Source organism: Sinocyclocheilus grahami, unplaced genomic scaffold (genome assembly GCF_001515645.1).
Source record: "Sinocyclocheilus grahami isolate Dianchi unplaced genomic scaffold, SAMN03320097.WGS_v1.1 scaffold543.1, whole genome shotgun sequence".
Taxonomy (NCBI): Eukaryota; Metazoa; Chordata; class Actinopteri; order Cypriniformes; family Cyprinidae; genus Sinocyclocheilus; species Sinocyclocheilus grahami.
In genome coordinates, this window is record NW_015505722.1 from 1,194,892 (window position 1) to 1,211,451 (window position 16,560).

The 16,560-nt window shown below is 42.2% G+C and overlaps 1 protein-coding gene across 2 annotated transcripts in view; it reads right to left on the reverse strand.

Moving 5' to 3' along the window:
* Positions 1-2,914: 2,914 nt before the first annotated feature.
* Positions 2,915-16,560, reverse strand: part of rbl2 (retinoblastoma-like 2 (p130)) — a 20,657-nt gene continuing 7,011 nt past the window's right edge. For both annotated transcript variants that reach the window (XM_016238573.1, XM_016238575.1), the window contains 18 exons: positions 13,869-13,997; positions 13,581-13,741; positions 9,701-9,765; positions 9,432-9,603; positions 9,176-9,339; positions 8,309-8,421; positions 8,070-8,173; positions 7,796-7,933; positions 7,546-7,710; positions 7,295-7,391; positions 6,957-7,187; positions 6,156-6,412; positions 5,736-5,912; positions 5,412-5,483; positions 5,232-5,334; positions 3,977-4,191; positions 3,592-3,756; positions 2,915-3,493 (listed from right to left, as the gene is read on the reverse strand). In XM_016238573.1, coding sequence (XP_016094059.1) covers positions 3,320-3,493; positions 3,592-3,756; positions 3,977-4,191; positions 5,232-5,334; positions 5,412-5,483; positions 5,736-5,912; positions 6,156-6,412; positions 6,957-7,187; positions 7,295-7,391; positions 7,546-7,710; positions 7,796-7,933; positions 8,070-8,173; positions 8,309-8,421; positions 9,176-9,339; positions 9,432-9,603; positions 9,701-9,765; positions 13,581-13,741; positions 13,869-13,997 — 2,702 coding nt within the window. In that variant the 3' untranslated portion in view covers positions 2,915-3,319. The remainder of the gene's footprint in view (positions 3,494-3,591; positions 3,757-3,976; positions 4,192-5,231; positions 5,335-5,411; positions 5,484-5,735; positions 5,913-6,155; positions 6,413-6,956; positions 7,188-7,294; positions 7,392-7,545; positions 7,711-7,795; positions 7,934-8,069; positions 8,174-8,308; positions 8,422-9,175; positions 9,340-9,431; positions 9,604-9,700; positions 9,766-13,580; positions 13,742-13,868; positions 13,998-16,560) is intronic.

A 16,560-nucleotide genomic window follows, 5' to 3' on the forward strand; every position in this document is an offset into this window, starting at 1 on the left:
GTTTCTTTTTGTTACTATTATGGCGAGCACTAGCACTAGCAAGGCGTTTAGGAGATGTGTGGATCCGTATCCACGTTACTTGACACCCGATGACATACACAAACCTTTGCATCATATGTTTGGGCGAAGAGCACGCCTCCAAATGTCCTTGAGGGGGCGGCATGCATTAATTGTGAGTTTTTTTCCATGAGGAAGCTCTGCTCTCGTTTAGCCATTTTTTCGAGAAAAGAGGGTCACCCATCGGTTCCTCAGGGCTCAGGACCCGCCGCTGCTGAGGCATGGAGGAAACCGAGCTCATGGGGTTCTAGGTGGACCTGGCCGATGAATTAAAGAAGGGGCTTTCCCTTTCTCAATTCATCGGCCGTGGATGAGAGTGAGCTGCTGGAGGATGAATTTATTTCTCTGACGTCATCCAATCCAGTGACTAGTGCTCTGCTGGCTCCCGGCCAGGAAGAGCAGGAGATGTCAGAGGTGGACGAGGAAGTTAAGACTGAGTCCTCTCAAACCTCCTGCCCTTCGTATGAGGAGCTGCTTGAGGTTATGGAATGCGCCACGGCAAGGCTTGACTTGCTGTGGAAGCGGACTAAGAAGGTGGCGCCTCGCGGTCAGCTCGATGAGCGCTATCTTTCTGACTATTACCCTCCAGCCCAGATGAGTCTTCCATTTCTTCCTGATCTTTGTTTGGAGATTGAGAAGACTTGGAAAAATCCATTCTCTTCGTGCATCCACCGGTTTCAGCAGACTAGTTATGCCAACGTGGAGGGGAATGCGTGAGAGCGGATATGAGAGGGTACCTCCCATTGAAGAGATGCTAGCCTGCTATCTCGCTATGGGAGAGACATCCTCTCTTAAGACTCCCTCCTTGCCATCCAGAGCCCTTCAAATGACATCTTGTCTGAATGGCAGGGCGTACGCAGCAGCAGGTCAGGCGGCGGCTTCATTGCATACCATAGCAATTTTGCAAGCCTACCAGGCTGACCTGCTGAAAGACCTGGATAAAGGTCAGGGTCTTTCCCCTGAAGAAGTGTCTGAGCTGCGCCGCACTACGGATCTCGCTCTCCGTGCCACCAAACAGACCGCTACTGCCATGGGCAGATCTATTGCGGTCTAGAAGGCGGCGTGAGTCGAGGGGTCGGAGGCAAGACCTGAGGGAGGTGATCCAGATGCAACACGCTCGTCCGGACCGGGACAGATCTCCCTCTTAGTTTATTTACATCTATCCTCGTCTTCCTCCCCCAATTCCCCTGTTAACCCTTTCCTGCCCTAATCATGGTAAGAACCTCCATGCAACCGGCATTACAGTCTCCAGCTGGACCAATGATGTTCCGGTTAGTTTCTATGTCTCATAGAACTACCTACTGAAGGTCCGGGGGAGACAGGTGGCCATGGTGGGTGAGTTGGTCTAGAAGGCGGCTTGAGTCGAGGGGTCGGAGGCAAGACCTGAGGGAGGTGATCCAGATGCAACACGCTCGTCCGGACCGGGACAGATCTCCCTCTTAGTTTATTTACATCTACCCTCGTCTTCCTCCCCCAATTCCCCTGTTAACCCTTTCCTACCCTAATCATGGTAAGAACCTCCATGCAACCGGCATTACAGTCTCCGGCTGGACCAATGATGTTCCGGTAAGATTCTATTGGATGGGACGGATTGTCGGAACAATCTGCAGAGAGTCGACAATCTTGCTCCTGGCGGTTTTTGCCGCTATAGTTAAGGGCACATGCTAGCTCTCTGTGCACTTCTTTAAATTCCATAATCATGGTAGGTGTGCACGCTGGGCTTTTGTGCACCTTTCTAAAATCCTTTATGGTAAGGGTGACACGATCTACTTCATCCCCTTTCTCTGAGTGGATTTAGGCCCTGTCGGATTTCCTGGGCTTCACACTTCTGCTCTATCTCTGTTGATACCTGTATGGTTGAGCTTGGTAGTGCTCCCTTTTTTCCGAGGGGTTTCTATGAGCACGCCGCTCCCTCCTGAGCGTGGTTGCTGTGGCTTTAGTAACGGTATTTCTAAATTAATATCTATGGTAAGTGCTCATGCTAATTATTTGGGAACTTTTTCTAGTCCATATTCATGTCAGGTGTGCACGCTAGTCTTTGTGCACCTTTTTAAAAACCCTTGTTGGGTGAGGGTGGCACGATGCTGACCTCGTCCCCTTTCTCTGAGTTGGTTCTGGCCCCAGTTTTACCTTGGGCCCCAGTCTCCGTGTACACACTTTGTAGACAGGGTGTTACTACTAGTCCCCTGGGTATCTTACACTCTCAGAACGGGAAGTAGCCCCTGTGTTGCAAGCCAGGATATGGGTTTTGCCAGCCCTGGTTCTTGGCTGTATCCCCTTAAAGGAATCCTTTCTTTATGATTCCAAGCTTTGAGCTTTGCCCTGGGCTTGGGTTTTTCATAAGCCAGCCCTTGCAGCTAAGTTTTTTGGCATAGCTCGGGCCTTTTTGGCCGTAGGAGATCATATCACTAACAGCCGTCAGAAACGTCCTAGGGGCAGCTCCTCTGATTTGGTTGAGTTGGTACTTAGTGCTCGCCTCAGTGTTGGCATGCACTCCCCTCAGCATGGTGGCGTGGGTATACCGTTCCCCATAGTGACCCCTAGAGGACACAGTTCGAAGTTCCCTCGGAAGGAAATGTCTCAGGTTACGTATGTAACCATGGCTCCCTGAGAAGGGAACGGGACACTGCGTCCTCTAGTCTCCTTGCCATGCTTCGGACGTAAGCTTCAGATGAAGAAGCGGATGACGTGTTCTCCTGGCATCCTTTTATACTGTGGTCGCGCCGGTGATGACGTCATAGGCTGTCGCTGGCCAATAGTTTGGTGCGTTTACATGTATGCTTCAGACACCGGTCACGATGGAGGCGTTCCCCATAGCGACCCCTAGAGGACGCAGTGTCTCGTTCCCTTCTCAGGGAACCATGGTTACATCCGTAACCTGAGACATTTTTCATCAGGGATTCTGCGGTTAAACAAGATAGGTAACATAAGTTAAAATTAAAGTTAAAATAATGCAAACTGATTGCTTCAACAAAAGCATATACCATTGATTAACAACTTCTGTTTTCCCTATGGAAAACATAAATGGCTTTATTACTTCCAGAACTGATGGTCATGCTCTATAGAATACAGACTTGACTTCAGTTGCACATTCAAACAGACAGTATTCAATCCTCTATCATAAGCTGTTGTGTGGACAGGACATTTTGAGACTCATGCCTGTGAGTAAATACAGTTGTCAATCCAAAACACTGACACTGTGAACGTAGCCTATGTATTGTGGGCGACTTATATCTTTACGGGTGTTGATGTTGTGGACTCATCAGTGGGAGGAGCTTCGGTCATTGGCCACATCCTGCAGGCGTCTGAGCAGAGCCGTCTGATTCTCCTGGCAGAGCCTTTTGGCGGGAGACTGCTGCTCTTCCTCTAGTGCAATACTTCGCTTCTTGGTGGGCGTCTCACCCGTTCGGATCATGCTGTTAATCTCTCGCAGCCGCTGTGAGATAAAGTGATAATTTAAGAACTACGTTTTGTTGAATCTGAAGAGTGAATCTGAACAGGAAATGTTTTTACAATAATATTTAGTTATTTTACATTGGATGGGCTTGAGCTGACATAGTAGAAGATCCTGTCTCGAGGAGTAATAGGGCTGCCGGTCTTGTGTGGAGAGATGTAGATCGAGTGATTGTGGGACAGGAGCACCCGGCGTGGAGAGCCAATGCGGACTGATGGATAGGGACAGAGGGGAGGAGCTTCAGCCTGCAAACACACACACAACTGCAGTTCTAAATCTGAATCAACACTGAACTGACTGGAGCTGAATGATGACACTTGTCTTTTGAGAGCTTGAGAGAATTTGAATTTGTCTCCTGTTTAATACTGTGAAGCTGCTCTAAAAAATTGTATTTTATAAAGTGCTATAGAAATAAAGGTGACTTGACTTAAAACCACAGTAATACAGAAAATGGGCAATTTTTACCCCATTTTTCGGCGAGTTGCTGGAGTAACGCAGAGCAAACTGCTTGATCTGTTTGATATAGACGTTGTTGTAGAAACAAATGAGGTCTCCCCTCTCCTCCTCCTGCTCTTGGGGGACCCCAGGGGCCCGGGTCGGGGTAGATGGGGTGCTGCTGGGCTGGGGAATGGGCAGAGTGCTGTTGGACCGCATGGACACGGGACTGCTCTCACCGCTGGCTGTAAAGCGCAATAACACAAAGTCATTATAATGAATTAACAACCTGCAAACGATTTCTGCATTCCTGGGTCGGTTTGGACCTGGTGGCATTAAAACAGTCATAACAAAATACCATTACCATTAATACCACTGTGATGCAAGAAACCAAGTGTATTAAATATGAAATTTATAAGACTATACAATCTGAGAATGACCAGTATTAACATTGACATCAATTAATTTTATTTAATTACTCTGACTTCTGATTAATGAGTGCTCAAAAAAAAAGTCTAAATTTATGAAACCAACATTCATTTTCTAACAAAACAACATTAATATTACTCTGGAATGTTTTCAAACTAAATATAATCATTTTACCTGCATAGAAATTCACACACACACATAGTGAGAGAGATATTTTTTTATCAGAAAGTGAATTTCTATGCAAGTTGAATGATTATATTTAGTTTGAAAGCATTCCAGAGTAATTTTATTCTAATATTATAGTAATATAATATAGTAATGCATTCTGTCTAAATTTATGAAACCAACATTCATTTTCTAACAAAACAACATTAATATTACTCTGGAATGTTTTCAAACTAAATATAATCATTTTACCTGCATAGAAATTCACACACACACATAGTGAGAGAGAGATATTTTTTTATCAGAAAGTGAATTTCTATGCAAGTTGAATGATTATATTTAGTTTGAAAGCATTCCAGAGTAATTTTATTCTAATATTATAGTAATATAATATAGTAATGCATTCTTCAGAAATTTCATGCATCTCTTCTGGGTCAAAACAGACCAGAATGCATCATACGGGTTCAAGGCCACAAAAACAGAACAAAATATCTTGAGAACATTCACAAAGAATGAAATGAACCTGCTGATAGTGGTGTTTATTTGCACTATGTCTGCATTGTTTTAGCACTGGATTTCCTATTCACCAGAATCAAGTGGGCGCATCATGCAATTTTGCGGGTGTGTAAATTACAGAACTACCAAAATAGCAGACTGTCCAGTGACAAAAGCTCTGTAAAATGTGTGTTACCTTGTTCTTGTCCTCCCTCTGTGGGTGAGCACTGTCTGTGGGTGTTTTCACTGTTTCCTGAGTGGTGTCTCTTCCTTCCAGAGATCAGCACGCTCCTGTATACCTGAGATACCATTGTCATCTTCATTAATATGTTTATCATCTCTCATTGTTTTACATATGCGCTGAAGTTACACTCACACTACTGCTGGCCTGAGGTTGAGATCTGTAGCACTTCATGATGTTCTGAAAGGACTTATCCTCTTTTGTCACCTGAAAAATCGTCAAAACCGTAAAAGTGGCCATTTTTCTTGCTCTTGAAATAAAAGTTACGTGTGACATACTGTAACAAGCAACCACAATTTCACACATCATTGCATTACATTAATAACATTTTGAAAAACATTAAACTGTACTTTAATTTGGGGGACAAAAACTGGTACAAGAGGCTAGAATATGACCAATTACGTATAAACACACTTATGAATACCTATAACTTTTGTGCGATAAATTATGTTTAAATACCTTAGTCATGACATAGATGGCACACATGAGGAGCTGGTCCAGATGTCGGTCCATCATGAGGTCAGTGCAGTGCACTAGCGAATACTCAAAACATGTCCAGATTTTCCTGCGCAAATCTGTGCTAATGTCCAATTTAGCACACAAGTCTCTGAGACGCACACTAGCAAGGTGATATACCTGATGGGGGAAAGGGGCATTATTTAGGGTTGAATGACATCTATTGATTTTTGGCTTTTGGTGGACTAGATCTGCTACGCACACATTGCTGCTGCTGGACTTGCTACTGCCAATAGACACACTGCTGTGAGCATGTTAGATATGCTGCTACTGCATAAATAGGCACACATAAATCCTGTAGCAGATGTAGACAGGTGGTGCTGGGGGAGGTGGAGGGTTTCAGAAGAACAGATCTTACTGTACCTTGCGGAAGAACAGGTAGAGGGAGCCGGTCTTCTGTGCTCGTTTGGTGGGTGTTCCCTGCTGAGGACTCTTTCTGTCTGGTTTGGCAGGGCTGGGGTTGTTCTGGACTGTGCCTGTGGGTGTTGCCGTCAGCTGCCGGGCAGTCAGGGTGCCCGTCAGAGCCTGGGCACTGAGGGTTGGCAGAGCCCCCCCACTCTGCCCTGTCACGCTCACCTGCACCGGGATGAACGTGATGCCACCGCTTTCATTTGCTATTCCTGCAAACAGTGTAAAGATGTTAAAAACTTTAAGAATCAAAATTGTAATCAAAATAAAATAATTTTAAGATACCATATTCTGTATAAGTGGAAATTACTGGTTGACTGTTTTTTTTTTGTAATTTAAGAAAATGTATATTATATTAATTAATTTTATTATTTTATTTATCTAGTATATATCTAGTTCAGTCAGGAACTCTACATGGCACAGGCTGATTGGCCTCTGCTCATTCTGCAGCCAATGAGATTGCTTGCTCAACTTTTAAATAGTCTGATTCAGTGTTTGCTTTAAGCTGGTGATTCTTCTGAAACCCTCCACCTCCCCCAGCACCACCTGTCTAGATCTTCTTAGGGATTTATGAATGACTATTCATGGAGCAGCAGCACATCTTACGTGCTTCACAGTGGCAGTATTTTTTTTTTTTAAGTTGAAGAATCTGTGTTTGGATTGCTCAGAGTAGCATTTTTTCTGTGGCATCACCTACTTAATAACAGACTCATAAAGTTACTGATGGTAAATTGATGATAATAGATTCTTTTGCACCTTGAACAGGTATGGTGACTGTCTGGCCATTGTTTGCTGTGACCGTTGCTGTTGCCATGGTGACCACAGTCTGTCCAGCTGGGATGGGGCTGACCAGAGACGGCTGGGCCACTTTGACAGGTTGAGCAGTCTCAGAGGTTGAATCTCCGTCAATGAAGAGGCGGCGACAGGCCGTACCAGTAGGAGGCGAGTTGTAGCGGTCATGGAGAGATGTAGGGGATGGAGAAACTCCTACAGGAGGAAAAGAAACAACATATTAAAATATGAACATTCAGTTTGTTTCAATAGAAATAATCTTGTATTCAGTCACAGTGCTTGTTTCATTCAAAGCAAGGTACCTTTTACTGCTCCTGCGATTTTACTGCTGAACTCAATTTTGTTGGGAGTGTGTGTGTTGCTTTCTGAACTGTCCTCCAGATGTTGAGGAGGCATTACCTGTAATTAATTTTGCACTTAAGTATATTCTCTTAAAGTGTATTATTTATGCACTCTTTTTAAAAGTATCCTAAAGTGTACTTCTTTTTTCACAAGGGACAGCAAACATCATTGATCTTGGTTATGTGGTTATAAGCAGTTATATTGTTCTGACCTCCTGGCAGGCAGGAACGCAGTTCTTGGCCTCTCGGATGCTCTCCCACAGCGGGGAGTTTCCTTTCCATGCCAAAGATTCCAATACCTGCTCCTCAACATGGTTCAGATGTTTGACTGCCTCCCGGAAAAGACCCTCCTCCGCCCGTACCAACACCTCAATCACCTGTGAGCGAGATAGAGTGGCTTTAACTCTTTTGAACGAATGCATACAATTTTCATGGTTATTGTCTTTCTTTATATTCAATTACCTTATAAAAATGATAAGCGGGAAGGTCAAAGATTTGCAGGACTCTGGGAAACTCTCCCGGTGGTCGATATGAGAAGATGATTATCTCCAGGCAGCAGACGATCAGTGATCGGTGAAATATATTCTGCTCTAGAATGCGCTGAGACACATGATATAACATTCAGCAGACAGAATTAAGTGTGCTGCTTGTATTCAATAGTTTTGCAGTAGGATATACATTCCATTCATGGCTTATTTAAGGCATATAGTGAGATTTGTGTGAAGATGAAACCTACAGACAGGTCCATGTCTCCAAGACGTTTCTTCTCCTGGTTGATGATCACTTCCAGTGATTTGTAATAAAGTGCCTCAGCCAAGCAAAAATACTTCACTGCAACATCTGTGGAAAAGGATGGCCCAAATGATTTGATAAATCAACAAATGATCAGTGTTTGAATTGTGGGAAAAGCCATGAGCTACAAATTAAAGAAAAAAAATAGAAAAATATGACATAAGGAAGTATGAAGATGCCCACCTCTCGCCAGACTCTTGTTTTCCTCTCCTGTTCCCTCGTAATTCTGAAGAAAAATCTCCGACATCTCCTTCAATCTGGCTGCTATGGACTCACTGGGGTCTCTTACACATGATCTGTGTTTTTTAAACAGAAAATACCAGTGATTCCAGCGCACAGCGAATTTCACAGGTCACTGGAATGATTGCAATCACAATCACTAGAATCCCAGTTCACTGCAAACTTTACTGTCACATTTGACTGTAATCCCTATAATCAGAATACACTGGAATCACTTAATCACAGTTCACTGGAATAACTTGTGTCACATTTTACTGGAAACAGTGGTATCACGTTGTATTGGTATCAGGATTCAATCGAACAACTGTTATTGCTTTTTACTGGGTTCACAATTCATTGCAATCACTGGAATCAGTTTCCTTGATGATCTGGTTTCACATTTGACTGGCATCATAAGTGGAATACTGGAATACACAGTTGACTAATCACTGGTAACATATTTGAGTGAGATCACAGTTCACTGGAAACAATGGAATGGGAGCTAAATGGAGTAGTGAAGTTAATTGGAATCAAAATTTTACTGGACTCTCAGGAATCACAGATTTACTGGGCTCTCAGTTTATGGAAATAACTGGAATTACATCAGTTTAATGGACTAACATCTTACTGGAATCACAGTTTTACTAGACTCTCTGGAATCACAGTTTACTGAAATACCTGGAATGAAAGCTTGTTGGAATCACAGGACAGTGGAATCAATACAAAAACATTCAATCTGTTTACAGTGAACTGTGATTGCAGGTACTCTGCTTCTTGTATTTGGGAATATGTAGCAGATTGTGACTTACACAAAAGCTAACTTGCGCTCACCTGAATATGTCTCTGAGTCTCATGCTGGGTCTGTATTTGAATCCTGTCAGAAGAGTGTGTAGACGGCCCACGCTCTGCATCGCCATGGAAACGGGGGTACCCACGCTGCTCTCCGGCACGTACCTCCTTCCTGTCAAAGGAGTGGACACTTTCAGAGCAGATGCCTGTGAAACAAACACACACGTTTACTGATAACATCACTGCTCATTGTTGAGAATTATTTTTATGTGTATTTATGTTTGTTGGACACACATACTGTCATTGAGTTCTGGAGGGGGTTAGTCAGTCGTTCCTGGTTCTCTATCCCTTCACACAAACAAGGTCCTGGGGTGCCAATGTCTTCTCTGGCCGCTTCTCCCAGAAATATCCTCTCATCCAGAGAACCGGATGATAACACGTGTTCCTCATACACACGGTTCAGAGAAGCACTGAAGAAACAGAGAGAGTGAGGAGATCGTGAACTACAGGAGAAACGTTTGAGCAGCTTCATGTGGAGTAAGCGTTTAACTGAAAAGAGACGCTCACAGACTGTCACCAAAATTCACTGGCTCTAAAAACCCTGTCAGCGTGTCTTCTTTCCCTTTCAAAACCTGTGAGAGAGAAAAGGTAGGAAATGTTGCATATACTTAGCCAAACTATTTTAATAAAGTAATAATAATAATAAATGTAAAATGTATAAAAATATCACAGTAGTATTTAAAGCCAGTTTAAAGAAAACACGAAATATCATTTGCAACACATTTAACACGTTTAACATTAAATATTCTGAATATTCTGTGAGAAACACTGAATTGTTGGAAGAGACCATTTTGGAAAAATTAAGATTATTTAATGTTTTTGAAACAAATCTCTTATGCTAACCAAGACAAAAATACAGTAAGAATTGTGAAATATTATTACAATTTAAAATAGCTGTTTTCTATGTGAATATATTTTAAAATATAATTTATTCCTGTGATGCAGTGCTGAATTTTCAGCATCATTACTCCAGTCTTCAGTGTCACATGATCCTTCAGAAATAATTCTAATATGCTGATTTGATGCTCAATTATTATAAATTATTATTTGTGTTCAGTGTTTAAAACTTCCCTTTTTTTTAGAATTCTTTGATGAATAGAAAGTTCAATGAACAGCATTTTTTGAAATAGAAATCTTGTGTAACATCATATTTAATATAACTGTCACGAATCCGGTCCGTGGCCTTCCGGCTGATTACCAGTAGAGGTCACTCTACCATTACATTGACTCTCACACTACACAGACTGTTACATGTCACTCCGGACTACAGTTCCCATCATCCATTGCACTTACACAGCTGAATTCACTGATCACACAGCCTTCACTAATCACACGCTCACCTGAGAGCCATTACTCACTCTATTTAACACCCACTCAGTTCCTGTTCAGATTGCCGAGTATTGTCTAGCGTTTTTCACTCCTCTAGTGTTAGCTGCCTTACCGAGCCATTCCGTGTTTTCTGTTTTAGTCTTGTGTATTGTTCTGCAGGATCCGCACACTTACTGTGTTCCCTCCGTTACAGAATACTTGGCCTCACAAGGATCCAGCAGCTTTTCAGAGGAACATTGGCCAGGTATGGACACGGCAAGGATTTTGTTAGCCCTTAGATCCTTGTGCTGGATCCTTGGTCACTAGAGAATGCTGGATCCTTGGCCCACGGTCACTAGAGAACTATGTTCACAAATTTTTTGCCTTAATCAACCTCTACGATTTGAGCTTAAACACGAGGGTCCACGTTCGTCACTGAGTTGTTTTTTGGACTTTGCTTTGTTGACTGTTGACTCTCTATTCACTGTGTATCGCGGAGGAACGCGACCCTGCACTCACTTGTGTAATGGCCCCCGCACTAGATTACGCTCACAAAATGGCGGACACAACAGCGCCCCGTTATGTGAAAGTTGATCTTCATGAACCAAGTCAAATCACAGTTGATCATCGTGAGTCAAGTCAAGTCACAGCTGATCTTCCTGAGTCCAGTCAAGTCACAGTTGATCGTCATGAGGCAAGTCAGGTCACAGCTGATCTTCCTGAGTCAAGTCAAGTCACAATTGCTCGTCATAAGTAAAGTCAAATCACAGTTGATCTGCACGAGTCAAGTCAAGTCATGGCCAATCTTCAAAAGTCAAGTCACAGTTGATCGTCACGACTCAAGTCAAGTCACAGTTGATAGTCATGAGTCAAATCAAGTCACAGTTGATTACCCTGAGTCAAGTCAACTCACAGCAGATCTTCATGAGGCAAGTCAAGTCACAGTTGATCTTCCTGAGTCCAGTCAAGTCACAGTTGATCGTCATGAGGCAAGTCAAGTCACAGCTTATCTTCATGAACCAAGTCAAGTCACAGTTGTTGTTCATGAGTCAAGTCAAGTCACCGCTGATCTTCCTGAGTACAGTCAAGTCACATTTTATTGTCATAAGTCAAGTCAAGTCACAGCTGATCTTCATGACCCAAGTCAAGTCACAGCTGATCTTCATGACCCAAGTCAAGTCACAGCTGATCTTCATTGCCGAACTCTCCCTGTATCCTGAGGGCACTTCTGTAGAACCACCAGAGGTGGCGGCATCCGCTGCAGAACCTCCAGAGGTGTCAGTAGTACCCACCTGTGAACTTCCTGTTTGTCCTGTCATGGCTATAAGGGGGAATCTGTGAACTCTCTGCGCGTCCTGTCACTGCTATGGAGGCCGTTTGCGAACTCTCTGCTTGTCCTGTCATGGCTATGGAGGCCGTTTGTGAAAGAACTGTCTGTGCCATCCATGAGACCGTATATGCTCTGTCTGTCTCTTGTGTCTCAGTTTTCCCCAGGTCCCAGCCCCTACCAGGGAGGACTCCGGTTCCCGAGTATAGCCCACGGAGGGCTCCGGTTCCCGAGTTAAGCCCAGGGAGGGCTCCTGTTCCCGAGTTAAGCCCAGGGAGGGCTCCTGTTCCCGAGTTAAGCCCACGGAGGGCTCCTGTTCCCGAGTTAAGCCCACGGAGGGCTCCTGTTCCCGAGTTAAGCCCAGGGAGGGCTCCTGTTTCCCCGTCTCCAGTGTCGGCTCCAGCCCCAAGACTCACTCCAGTGCCAGCTCCTCGAAAGCGCTTTGCTGTGCCTCCTCCAGAGCACCCTCCAGTTCCAGCACACCGTAAGCGCTATCCTGATCCACAGTACCACCCTGGAAGGGATCCAGATCCTCAGTTCCGCCCAGGAAGGGTTCATGTCCCTGAGTTAGGCCCAGGGTGGGCTCCTGCTCTGACTGCGCTGCCATGGAGGTCTTCTGCTCCGTTTGCTCTGCCCTGGTGGGCTACTGTTCCGTCTGCTCCACCTTGGTGCCCTGCTCTGCCGCCTTTGCCTCAGTTCCCAGTCTCTCCATTTCCACATGGACCTGGACCACCGTCCCTCCCCCTGTTCCGCCTCCGCTCCACCACCCTCCTGGATGGTATTGTGTTGGGAGCGTCTGGAAGCCACTCCTTGGGGGGGGCTCTGTCACGAAATCCGGTCCGTGGCCTTCCGGCCGATTACCAGTAGAGGTCACTCTACCATTACATTGACTCTCACACTACACAGACTGTTACATGTCACTCCGGACTACAGTTCCCATCATCCATTGCACTTACACAGCTGAATTCACTGATCACACAGCCTTCACTAATCACACGCTCACCTGAGAGCCATTACTCACTCTATTTAACACCCACTCAGTTCCTGTTCAGATCGTTGAGTATTGTCTAGCGTTTTTCTCTCTTCTAGTGTTAGCTGCCTTTCTGAGCCATTCCGTGTTTTCTATTTTAGTTTTGTGTATTGTTCTGCATTTTCCACTCCCCTAGTGTTAGCTGCCTTACCGAGCCTAGTGTCTTGTTTTTCCTTGTTTTGATCATCTTGCCTTGTCTGTTTTCCCGTGTTCTGATCACTGCCTGTGTACTTGGATTATCCCTCGAGTCTCGCCCAATTGGATACTGTTCGCCCCTGCCTGGACCTTTGCCTTGTACCTGGATTATCCCTCTTGCCTTGCCATCAATATACCTGTTTGCCATTGTCTGACCTATGCCTGTTTTTGACCACGTCTCTTGCAAATAAAGCCTTGCAGATGGATCCACACGCTTCCTGTGGTCCCTCCGTTACAATAACGTTTGATCAATGGTAGTGTATTTGGAAACACTCAAATAATATTATATTTGGGTGAACTGATTTAAGAAATCAGCATATTGGAATGATTTCTGAAGGATCATGTGACACTGAAGCTAGAAATAAAATACATTTTAAAGATATTAAAATAAAAATATTATTTCACTACATTATACTGCTTTTATATATTGTTTTTATTGTAATTTTGATCAAGTAACTACAGCCTAGGTGAGCAAAAAGACGCCCAATAGTGTCAGTCATACTGTATATCTAGTGTATTGCCAGTACCTTGCGCTCAAAGAGTTTCTTGATGAAGGGTTTCCAGAAATGCTCCTTTGCTCCTTTTGCCTCCAGCACCAGCCCATCATGAAGCTCACACAGCTTCTCTATGAAACATAATGAACCCGGGCCGGGCTTATAATCTTTACTGTTGAAGTCCTCAGGCAGCCCTGCACACAAAATGAGCACAAACCAATGTTTGTTTGACCTACTGTGATCTCCTACTGTCTGGACAACTGATCCCAAAAGAAATGGCTCATTTTGGTTTTTAAGAAGAATGAATGCTGTGTGTGGGACCTTTAAAAGCTGGGTTGAGCAGATCTTTACGACTAGAGCACAGGAGAGCGTTGCAGTAAACCAGATCCAGAGCGCACAGGAGCAGATGATACGAGTTCACCAGATCATCACTGATCATTGGGAAGTTTCCTACAGGACAGAGGAGAAAAAATGGTAATCATGTGATAAAAATATTAATAATAATAATAATATATGAGGGTTTCAGTGGTGGTTCTACAAGGATCTCTTAAGACATTCGACTGTAAAACCCTTTTTGGTTCTGGTTGGAACCTTTATACTTTGCTATGAACGTGAAACTAAACTAAACAATCTGTCAAACGCGTTACGGAAAAGAGTCGAGCACAATAGCGTTGAGCAGGAAAACACAGCCGATCACTCTAAAAACATATATCAAGCAGACAGGTGGCCAGCTTTACTGCAACAACAGGAAAAGTCTGCAAAAAATCAACATGTGCTGTTAGGCCACAATGCCTGGATTTATCATTTCCTGTTTAATTCATTTCAAGAGTTACAGTACCAGCCTGTACAATTCAAAGCAAGCATGGAGCCTGTAAAGCGATATACAGTAATAGCAAATCTCAAGTGTTTGATTGCTTCCCATGTAACAAATTTAGGTTATAGAAACGTTGAGGGAACATTGTTCTGAAACGTTGAAATGTTCAGTTTCCTTGTCATGGTTCAAACGCTATTCAAAATCATTTCTTACAACATTCTTCTAACTTTATTTTCACCCAAATATAATATTATTTGAGTGTTTATTTTTAATATTCTAAGAGCGTTAAAATGTCCCGTTTTTCTGTTGCGATTAGAATGTTATTTAAAAGTTACAAAAAAAAGTTTCTTAGAATGTTCATCAGGTACAAATAACATCGTAAGGACGTTACGAGAATGTTGTTCTACAAACTTTTAAGAACATTCAAAGTTTTAAGAACATTCATCAAGTAAAAATAATGGGAAGGTTTTATTTTAGAACATTAAATTCTCACTATTAACTAGCATGCTTATTACTAGCATATGGGCTGTTTATTAGTACTTACAAGGCACATATTAAATTAATGCCTTATTCTGCATGACCATATTTTAGATCCCTTAATCCTACACCATACCTAAACTTACTAACTACCTTACTTACGATTATTAAGCAGCAAATTAAGAGTTTGAGGCAAAAGTGATAGTTAACAGTTAGTGTAACACCAACTGCTTCAAGGATGATGAAGGCACGATGAAGATAATAGAAATAAATCCTTTTAATAGATAATCCACAAGATGAAAAAGTTCTCACACACAGGGTAACATCAAACAATACCGGACAACATAAGGAACAGAACGGTGAGTACTTATACTAACTCAAACAAGGGACTAATGACTAGATTAACAGAACACAGGTGAACAGAATTAACTAATCAACACATGAGGGAAAACTAGGTCAGGGGAAAATATGATGGAAGAAAACAGACTAAAAGTCCATGATGGTGACAGTTAGTTAATAGTGATAATTCGACCTTAAAATAACGTGATAGTGAAATTGTATAACGAGAATGTTCTTCTATACATTTTCTCTCAACATTATGAGAATGTATATCAAATATTAATAAAGTTACATTAGTGAAAGTTGTTAGTGAATGTTAAACATTCCCTGTTAGCTGGGTTGTATCATCACAAAAACTATAACTATAAACTATATTTTTGTCCAGCTCTAACCTAATCATGATTTCCTGTAAAGCTGCTTTAAAACAATGTGTATTTGAAAAACACTGTACAGATAAATGTAACTTGCATTGCACTAACAGAGTTATCAGATGGTGACAGTTAGTTAATAGTGATAATTCGACCTTAAAATAAAGTGTGATGGTGAAATTGTATAACGAGAATGTTCTTCTATACATTTTCTCTCAACATTATGAGAATGTATATCAAATATTAATAAAGTTACATTAGTGAAAGTTGTTAGTGAATGTTAAACATTCCCTGTTAGCTGGGTTGTATCATCACAAAAACTATAACTATAAACTATATTTTTGTCCAGCTCTAACCTAATCATGATTTCCTGTAAAGCTGCTTTAAAACAATGTGTATTTGAAAAACACTGTACAGATAAATGTAACTTGCATTGCACTAACAGAGTTATCAAAAATGCTATATTATTAGCAAGTGAAGACTTTCTCTTCTGTCAAAATGGGACAAAACTCATGACTTCGTTTTTTTAAATTCTATTTAATATCGACAGAATTGTAAGACATGACATAATAATGGCACTATTCAGAAAGATTTGCAAAGGAATTGTTCATACAGGTTTGCTAACTTGCTCAAATGATTCATTGAAAGAACTCAAATGATTCAATCATCTTGTATGGCATATAATCACTACTCTTACAACTTTAGTAACTGTAGTATGTGTACTGTGCAGAGTATGTACATTTTCTGTATGCTAATATGACCTACTACATTTTTCATAATGTGCAAAATACAACCAGTGCACACTGCACTGAATACTGTATCCCACAATGCAATGCATTTAATCCAATATCTTCTATTTCAAGTGTGACGAATTAAATCAGCAGTGATTTTGAGCTTAACTGTAAACTACTTGACTTATTGCTTTAATGAACTGCTAAAAGCCAAGATATATATATATATATATATATATATATATATATATATATATATATATATATATATATATAATACACAA